General features: G+C 32.4%; 1 protein-coding gene across 1 annotated transcript; it reads right to left on the bottom strand.

Moving 5' to 3' along the window:
• Positions 1–669: 669 nt before the first annotated feature.
• LOC108219895 (binding partner of ACD11 1) lies at positions 670–5,476 on the bottom strand. Its single transcript, XM_017393461.2, has 8 exons — positions 5,296–5,476; positions 5,066–5,169; positions 4,870–4,942; positions 3,809–3,880; positions 3,669–3,725; positions 3,022–3,362; positions 1,617–1,740; positions 670–1,004 (listed from the first exon to the last, which is right to left on the bottom strand). The coding sequence occupies exons 1-8, from the start codon at positions 5,299–5,301 to the stop codon at positions 984–986; spliced, it is 798 nt and encodes a 265-aa protein (XP_017248950.1). The 5' UTR covers positions 5,302–5,476; the 3' UTR covers positions 670–983.
• Between the last annotated feature and the right edge of the window lie 5,088 nt (positions 5,477–10,564).

Raw genomic sequence — 10,564 nt, 5'->3', positions numbered from 1 at the left:
ACCCCTATACCTGGATATCCAAACCTGGATATCCAAGAATAAAGGAATGGAAGGATCAGGCGAGGTCTCGTGTGGGTAGCGGTTAACAGTGATTATTTCCCGGAATTAGTAGATGCGTTAAAAGACGCTAAACAACTATTTTGATATAATTCGATCACACTTGTATATTAGATGCAATAAGTAATATATTAAAGTAGAAGTTAAGTTTTAAGAGAATATAAACAAAAACGAATCATATTTAGTAAAATAATAACATATATATATTTTTAAATATTATCTTCTTAACTTGTCTAATTGCACATTTTGGCCCAATTTGGGGAATTAATAAACAAATTCGTTTATATAAATTATTAATTTTAATATTAGTAGTTTACCGAGATTTTTCTGCAGGTTGATGGCTAATTTACTAAGCAAAATGTTCACCTGTTACATGGAGTAGATTATGCAAAGACGGTAATGTCTTTCACAAAAGGATATAATACTCGTTTTGTGAACAGAGAAATCCATGGCAGGGATTGAACAAATGGGCAACATTCTGTTTTTCTACGAAGTTGGGGAACACGTACACTGATATGTGATAGATGAAACAATACACTTAGACCGAGTTATCACTTATTAAACCACCAACAAATGGACTAGATTGTCACACAAAAAAAGGAAGAGGTGATCTATGAAATGAGTAGTAAAATCCACACTCACTCTTGTACTACACACTAAAAGATTACACGCCCAAGGGCAAATTTCACCTGATATAAATATAATTAAAAATTGAAATAAAAAACTGAACAGAACATATGTGCGTCAAAAAAGGGAGGTTACATTGGGAGAAACTGGAAACATACAAAATATGATCGACATTGCCACGCTGAGACTGCAACCCTAGATTTCAAAGTTCAAGCCAGCAAATCATATGAAGAATTGATAGAAATAGTGGACTGGTTACACTATCAGAAGATTGATTTCTCATCACTTTACACCATAGCCTAAGCAGCAATTGGAGGATCCTGCACTCAAATAATATCACAGTAATTAAACAGGAAGAAAGGCTATAGTAATTTTAAATAACTGATCAAAGAGAAAAAAATTCCCCCCAATCTTTTTAGTTTTGCTGGTAGAAGCCAGAACATAGGGCTTAAATTTACACCAACAATTTTGTATAATACGTGAAAACAAGAAAATCCATGTTTGAGATTGTTTCATCTGTTCTGGAAATGCAACAAAACTTGGCCGTGATAATGCAATACAAAAGTGCGCAAAATTTATTATATAGTTGTACATAGTATATATCTTAATAATTAATTGATCTAAATTTTGCTCCAATTTTTATATTTTAACAAATCATTTTGTATCTCATATCCACCCAAATAGTTTTGGTCATATACTGATCACTGACATGGAATATTTTAGATTGTGTTTGGCTCGAAAAACCTGACATGGCATGACCGTCAAGTCTACTCAACACAAACAACATCAGATAAGCTGATGTTTACTGTCTTTCCCAAGGATTGTTATATATATATTTTCAGTTTATTGATCCTTCAAATAACAACAGTGAGGCATTTTATAATATTACAAGGAATAATAATATATGAAATGGTAAACAGTAGACCCCGCACCTTAGCAGTCAAATTCGATAACGCCATACTCCATTTTGCTCTAGTTTTTGTACCAGCAACTTGCCCTGCCTTTGCCACTTTACCAAAGGTACCATTCAGCCAACTAGTTCCAGCAGTCACATACCTGCTCAGAGCCATATATAGTCAATTAATCGACCACATGTGATTTAGCCAAATATAATTGTCCTGTTACATAACATATACAACTAAACTTTGGTTTGAACTCTGTTTTAAATTATTTAAATTATAACTAATCTGTTATCTCCCTGAAGCATAATTAGTTAAAGAAGACCAAAAGGAAAAAAATAGAAAGCTACACTACACTAGCGCATTATATTCAGCAACACACTTCTAGAAGAGAATTTTTATGGAAAGCCAGGATAGGCACATTGAACAATGATGAACAATGATGAAAGTGCCAATATAACTTGGCAAACATTAAGGTTATAACTCTTCCTACTAACAAAAAACTCGTGGAACAGGTACAGCGGCGGATCAAGAGGAACAAGGGAAAGCCAACTATAGTTATACTGAATGTTGTATATTCTGAAACAACAAATTGGGTTACTATGGTTTGTAAGACAATGTACTATATGATATTGTGTGTTTGAATTCTAGAACTCAATCATTATTTCATTGTCTTGCTATAACTTTTTCCTCATTGCTTCCAAAGTTCTCATATTTGATATTTCTCACTCACTTTAAAACATATATTGCTCTCCTCCATTCCCCTGACTTCTAAAATGATCAAGTTCCAGAAAATAGTCATAAATTATTAGGTATTAAATAAGTTTCCGGGATGTTAAGACACCTATATACAGAAAAATCCTTATGTTCCGCTAACATCTGGCTCCGCCAATGGAATGGTATACAATATTACATATTTTCGTACGGGTATTATATCAAAGTGCCCACCATTCTCATCGAAAACTATCTGACTACCCGATCTCCACGGGGACTCATTTAGGCCACTATAATCACAATATATATCACTCCGTTAAATCTTGAAAAAATATTAATGAAAAAGTTAACAAACAGATGATGTATTTGCTACAATCTTTCTATACTTCTTTGTAATCTTCGGTTCTAGTTCTATTTTGTAATCCATGTGGCTCACACATCATCTGCTGATTAGGATTGCATTAAGTTTTATGTTAATAATTTTTCAAGGTTTAACATAGTGATATATATAATGATTCTATTGGCTAAAATGAGTTCTCGTGGAGATTGGGTAGTCACTTGATAGTTTTTTGCGAGAACGGTGGGCACTTTGATATTAAAACCATTATTATACTATCAGCAGAAAAGGTGAAATATACATCACCAAAAACACGCGACAGTCCATCAAAACATAAACTGGGTAACTGAAAAACCAAGAAATGAAAAGAGGGGAAGTTTTTCAAACCGGCTTGACTTGACAGCTGTTCCTGTGTTGTTTAGTTTTCTCTCTGCTGCCATTAGTGCCGCCATTGTTTTATCAGACACTTGAAGCCTTTGATCTACAGACTTCACTTTCTCGTTCACTACCGAGATCCCAACAGAAAATTTCTGTGTAAGCCCGACTCTCTTGTCAAAGGAATTGACTCTAGCTGAAGCATTGGCTCTTAGCTGATGCTTTTCATCAAATGCTCTAGCCTTATTCATGGCATCTTGCCTAAGAGCAGAGCCCTTTGCCAACATACTTGATACAACATCTTGAGCTTTACTAACATAAACTCTTCCACTGCTCGGCGAAGTAGTTTGGTTCTGGTATAATAAGATAATACACGTTTAGAACATTAACAGAATTGAGTGACACTAAAAAACAGAACAGAAAGACGCAACCAACACAGATATGTGCTTCAGTGCTTGCCATACAAAACAATCTCAAATAACAAGATCAGGGGAAGCTCATAGTCATAATTCATAACCCATAGTTATATACATTAGCAAAAATGAAAGTATCTCACACAAGCAACTATCCTCCATAAATGAGTTGACAGTTCACAGTATTTGGAAAATCTAGAAGAGATTATGAAACACTGGTAGAAGTATGCAAGGTTATTAAATTACCTCAGCATGCGGTGATGCATCTCCCCCTCTCATGTTGTCGTCGGTTATACTTTCACCCTGCACAGTACAGGTTGAATAAAATATATGAATGTAAGTTGCAAGACATGTAAACTAAGCAGCAGCCCAATGAACGTACTTACCTGAACCACAAACTGGCGGACATAGTTTTCTGCAGGAGTTATACTAACAATCTGGTCTACAATGGTTGCTCCCTGTAAAAATGCAGAAAATTATTTGTACATGCTATGATTCAATAAAAAGCCAGTACATCTGTGATCTGCCAATATAGATTTTAAATAATTCTCAATGCCTTCTGAATAACCACCCTAAGGATAAAGTCTTTGAACAGGTAAAATTATTCAATTTGAACAACCACCTCTTAGACTTGAACATGCAATGACTTGGTGACTAAAAGATAAAAATAAAGCAACTACTTTTTACGGTCAATATAAAATTGTAAAAAGAATCAAAAGTAGCGGATAACTCTTTTTTTATTTATTTCTTGATTCTTGTTACATGAGAGTACTGAAATATAACATAGATATTAAAATGGATAATTATGTGGCAGTGTACGGATATTTCTATGAAGTTTTAGATTTGTAATATTCAATTATGTACAAAGAAATTTAGAGAAAGATACATTACTTTGACAGAGAGTGAGAAAAGTAGTACCCCGAGATAGTAATATGTAACATATCACATTACGGTCACTATTCGTGTACCCAACTTAAACTTCAAATCAAGTTATCTGGTTTATTCATTGACGCTTTCAATACTAAAACTGATACTCCCTCCGTCTCATTTAATTCTATACACTTTTCTTTTTTGGATGTCTCATTCAATTCTATACATTTCAAAACTTTCCCAAAATAGTCAAGTTTTATAATATAAAAACCCCACTCACCCACTACTTTCAACTACTTTTCCAAATCTATCAATTATATATTGATGGGTCCCACTACTTTACCCACTTTTCTTTCTCTTTCTTCCTACTTTACATTACTTTATACACTTTTCTTAGTCTCCGTGCCGAATCCATATGTATACAATTCCGAGGGACGGAGGGAGTACTTCTTAGAAGTTATGAAGGTAGGGATTAGCTACTTCTGTTTCAAGCTCATAACTTAAATTGACAAAAATTACTAAGCATGTAAACTACTACAATTGATAAGAACCAGACAACATTAAACAAGAATTTTACCGACAAAAGTAATGCAATTTCGAGAGCCTGAGGATCTTTAAAAGTGACAAATGCAATCTTTGGTCTGGAATCACTGCATTACACAATCAACACAAACAATCCATACTTTCGAATTTTAATATGCTCAATTTCCAAAAAAAATCATACAACTTCAAAATTTACAATAATAACAAAAGGGTATGCAAAAAATCCATACTTTCGAATTTCAATATGCTCAATCTCCCCAGAAAAAGAGAAGAACTCATGAATTTCTCTTTCAGTGGCTAGATCTGAAACATGCCCAACTTGTACTGTTCTTGTCTGATACCAATACACACATAACAAAAACACATTAAAATATAAGCAAGCATAAGTGAGTATATTTTAAACTACTTGAACAGATAAAGATAAGATCTTGGGGAGTACAAGTAGGAAACAAGAACTCACCACCATTGTGAAGCACACTAAAAAATGTGAGTATAGATTGTAGAGATAAAGGGTGAGGGGGATTCAAGTGGTGAAGAAAGATGACAAGAGGGAAGACAAAGTTTGGAAGCAAGAAAGAAGAAAAGAATGTGAGCACAACAAGAATTGGATCATAAAATATAAAGTTTGACTCTCTTGTTTTTCACCCTCGATTTTCTAGATTTTATCACGCTTTAAATTTATATCACAGTCTGTAATAATTTCAATTCTTGATTATCAGTTGACTATTTGATTATTAAAATTTGAAGTTAAATGTAGGATTAATTTTTATAAAATATATGAAATATTTTATCAGTTTACAAATTATACTTCAATTTTAAAAAACTAGTTGAGAAGCCGCGCGTTACGGCGGCCTATAAAAATTATATTAACGATCTAATATTAATATTTGTAGAATGCAATAATTTTGTGGCTGTATATAAAAAAATATATTAATGATTAAAAATTAATATTTGTAGGGTAAATTAAATTTTATATTATAAAAATCTTGATGTAATGCCAATACTAATATATAAAATTGCAAAATTAGACTATAATTCATGTTGAAAATATGAAAATAAATTTCTACACGTAATTAACAATTTAAAGCACGACAAATCTTAATTTTATTTGTGTTTTTTTTTAAAAAAGTAATCATGTTCTTACATTGTCACCTTCCTCCAATTTTTTTGGATTGATTGTGCACAAAAATATCTAACTTAAATCCGTGCGATAGCGGTCTATAACTACCCTTACTTGCAACAACCTTTATTTTTTAATACTGTATGAACAGTCTTCACTTAAAAGTTGTTTGAACGGAGCAAACAGATAATGCATGAATAGTATTTTCTTGTGTGCAAAGTAAATCATATAAAAATTAACAACAGCAGACATGTTCGATGAACAAAACAAATTTTATAAAAGAATAACAAACATACATCACTAATAGGTAATTTATTGATATCATCCATCAATATCATGTCAAGACTATATTTTTCTCCCGTGTTTGGATTTGTCGACTCCCACGTAGCGGTCTATAACTACCTTTGCTTACAACAACCTTTATTTTTTTTAATACTGTATAAACAGCCTTCACCAGAAGAACGGCAACACCGAGTTAGAAATCGAGCAATAGAACTATCACCAGAGAGAGCCAGGGTTGTGATACCGAGAGAGAAGGTTGTGTTAAGATGATCCAAAACCCTACAACCTAGGGGTATTTATAGGTGCAGAGAGACTTGTGTGCTACTCTTTCCTATAATTAAATAATCTGAAATAAAATCAGATTAAAACTTTCAAGCAGCTATATTCCATAAATAATTTGAAACAAAATCAGATTCTGAAACTTACTTCTAATATATTCGAAACTAAAAAAAGCAGTTCTAATTTTTGATATTTTTCATCTGAAAATTTCAGAAAATTAGAAAAATAAAACGGAGCGATGTGAGAGGTGCCACCTACACACCCCTCGCTCCTCCTTTATATGGAAACAAAATCAAATTAAAACTTTCAAGCTACTATATTCCATAAATAATCTGAAACAAAATCAGATTATATAGAAATAAAATCAAATTAAAACTTTCAAACTACTATATTCCATAAATAATCTGAAACAAAATCAGATTCTGAAACTTGCTTCTAATATATCCGAAACTAAAAAAGGTAGTTCTAATTTTTGGTATTTTTCATCTAAAAATTGCAGAAAATTAGAAAAATAGAATGGAGCGATGTGAGATGCGCCACCTACACGCCCCTCGCTTCTCCTTTATATAAGTATATTGATGATTCAATCTATCAGAAAATTTCCAACTAATTAGTTTCGATATTTTTATAATCGATAGTTACATATTTAGAATTAAATTGATTTGAGGTTCTAATATGTATACTTTACTTGTCAAAAAGTTTGATTTGAGGTAGCAATAAAACAAGAATAAAGAATTGATTTGAATTAGAAGAACAGAAAGAGTTTGATATAGCAAGTGCAGAGAGTTGAGTCAACATCAGATTGGTCTGGCTAGTAGGGCTGAGTCGATATGTAATAGGATAGCGGCCGACAATAGAAGTGACCTCACTTGGCTGCCCCGTCTTAATATTATTTGTCCCTGTCCCACCCAGTTGTCACCCTTTCCTCAATACTCCCCGCTATGCACTCTCCTGTCATGTTGAATGATCTTTCGTTCTGAAGAAACTTTTTGCTCCTTGATCATCTGAATTCTATTAATTAATATAATTAGAGATGCATACACCTACTGGTATTAACAACATTAAGGGATTGTTTGGGGAGCTTAAAATAAGTGTTTTTTCTTAAAATAAAAAAGTGAAGTAGAAATCAGAAGCAAGTTAAGAGACTTATAAGTGATTAAAGTGTTTGGGAAAGAAGTATAAGTCATGAAACAAAAACTAGTATTCTTAACTTTTTTTAAGTGTTTCTTCACTTTTTACACAAACGGTACGAATAAGTACTTATAATTTAAAAACTCGGAAGCCGGGCTTTTAAGTATTTGCCAAACACCACCTAAGTCTTTTAGATAAGCCTTCCGCAAAATTCAACTTCTCTATTTTTAATTTTCATAGATTTCTGATATGACTACTATATTAGAATACTTATATATATTGTAGAATATAAAACTGATTCTTATTAATTCTTGTTTGTCTAAAAAAGAGATTACATGCCATATTTAAAACAAACGTACTTGACTCCTAACAATACTCTACTACTTCTAATAAATCTCCTAAAACAAGATAGACTCAATACCTCCTACAAACTCTCTAGAACTCCAACAATCATCCAACTACTTCAATCTAGAATTAATCCTCAAAATAAATAACTAAACAAATAATAATAATAACTAAATTTAAGAAAGTTCTATGGTATACAAAAAAAATTGGAGTATTGGAATACAAAGTTTGATAAAATGTAATCTAGTCATCTAACAATCACCCCCATAATCTTAAATTTACTTAACAAAATTTATGAAGCACTTCTATTCATTTGTGATGCGCTTCTCACCACCAACAATTTGTTGATGCACTTCTCATCAACAACAAATTCACTGGAGCACTTCTCTCCCGGTGCACATAATCACCCATAACTCTAAAGTAGAGGTTCTGCCTCCATCAGTTGTGCCATGATTTCTTCATCACCTTGAAATCTACAATTCTTTGCCAAGTGTCCATATCTTTTGCATTTGAAGCATTGTGGCTTTCCTTTGTTCCAGCAGTCCTTTTCTTCGTGACCGATCTTACACTACACCATATTTGGCCTATTGCAAGCCCCAAATGATTAAGGTTGCATAAAGTGTTGCTATAGACTATAAATTTCCAAATCTACTGTAACATGTTATAATGTGTTACAATAACAAACAAAAAAATGTTGCACTGATTGTCAACATTTTTTAAGAAATTACAAAACCGTGGGCAATTGCAATGCTTTGAGAAAAGTGTTGCAAGAGAGTTTACACTTTGGTCAACTTGACCGAATTATATGTTAAGCGGGTAGTTTGATTTTTCATTGGGCGGGTGCTTTTTAGTACCAAATTTTTTCTAACACCAAAATCTCCTAATTTCTTCCATTTCAGTCGACTCTCTCATTTCTCTCTCAGGTCTCTCTCTCTCTCTGTCTCTCATCTTCCTCTCATCTCTCGAGTTTCATTTATCTCTCTCAAGCATCATCTCGATTAGGGTTCATCTCTGTCAATTAGGTTTCATTTCTCTCATTCACCTCTCTTAATTTGTGCAGGTTGAAAGTTAAAGACTCGTGTAACTTGAAGGTTAAGGGTGCATCTCTCTCATTAAGTCAGCAATTTACTCAATTAATATATATTTTTTTATGCTATTTAAGGTCAATAAAGAGTATATATTTCCGATTATATGTATATATTCTCACTTAAGGTTTATATGTGTATTTGCTATGTTGGGTTGTATGTATATTTGTTTGTTGAGTTATATATTTTTCTAATTTCGCTCACTTATATCTATATTTGCTGCTAGGTTATGCATATCTAGTGTGTTGGTTGTTGCTCTTGTAATTATAGGTGTTAATAATCCTAATGTCAACAATTTTCCGGGATAATGAAAGCATGGATGACACACAGGTCTATTGTTTTATGATATTTGTGGAATTCGATTTATCTTTTTATATAACTGTTTCCTGCAACTTTGATGTAGAGACTTTTAACTGCGTTAAGAATCTATAAGCCCTAAAAGTACATAACCTGACAATCCTCAATGACATTAGTGGTGAAGTGAAGCTACAGAGGTATGCATTTGTTAAAATTCTTCTAAAAGTGAGTTTTTTTTATTAAAAAAAATCATGATTGAGAATATAAGGTAAATTATAGATTTGTTAGCAATTGCTATTTTGATACTTGTTTGACCTCTTCTAGTTGTGTATCTGGCTTGTTTTTCAGAAGATTTTGGCCGAATAATAATAATAATCGGATGTATATCTTGAAGGGGGTAACTTCTTGTATACATAATATGCAACTACAATCTGTCCATAGAGGTTTATTACAAGATTATTAGTGCTATATATATTTTCTTTAGTGTTCATTTAGTATCTAAAATTATTTAGTATCCAAATGGTTTTTATAATCATTAAATGAAATTGAAGATTGTTGAAAAATCACAAGTTTCTGTAGATGCTGAAACTTGGGAATGAGCTACGAGGATGGAAATAAGAAAACAGAGAATGCAGAGTATTTCCCCATACCTAACTACTGCTTGTTTGGTTTAAGATATGCTGGTATTCAATACTAGTATTTGACATGTACTTATAGAAATGCTGAGTATAGTCATTTGGGATTACAATTACTAATCAAGAATAGACCAACCTATCGACTATCGACTTTGATTTTTCAAATTGTTAAAAATTTGTCTAGCAACTAGTCAACCAAAACAAACTGAGTTTATGTTTCGCGTATTCTCATGTCTAAGGCTTCTGGTTTAGATGCTTTGATCAAATCTAAGGCTTCTGGTTTAGATGCTTTTCATGTTGCTGCTAACCATGGGCATTTAGGTACTCACTTATAAATCTCTTGAAATATATATATGAATTTGTGGGTATATATATGGGCACTTATTATGTTTTTTTGTTTTGTTCTGTGTTTTTTTGATGTTGTCCATATGATTTGTTTCTTTTGTTATTAAGTTCTGTCACTTATACTACAAATAATAAATAATTATGTTTAAAGAAATTAGTGAGGGGCCATATGACTTAATTAATTAATCTCCCCTCTTGTATAATAAAATA

This window comes from Daucus carota, chromosome 5 (genome assembly GCF_001625215.2).
Source record: "Daucus carota subsp. sativus chromosome 5, DH1 v3.0, whole genome shotgun sequence".
NCBI lineage: Eukaryota > Viridiplantae > Streptophyta > Magnoliopsida > Apiales > Apiaceae > Daucus > Daucus carota.
This window is presented reverse-complemented; position numbering and strand designations above follow the sequence as displayed.

What these genes read in the sequence shown, in the direction of transcription:
- LOC108219895 (XM_017393461.2), bottom strand. An exon ending in TCCGCCAGTTTGTGGTTCAG is followed by an intron (nt 3,726 to 3,808) that starts GTAAGTACGTTC and finishes TGTACTGTGCAG; the next exon opens with GGTGAAAGTATAACCGACGA. An exon ending in ACAGCTGTCAAGTCAAGCCG is followed by an intron (nt 1,741 to 3,021) that starts GTTTGAAAAACT and finishes GGCTCTGAGCAG; the next exon opens with GTATGTGACTGCTGGAACTA.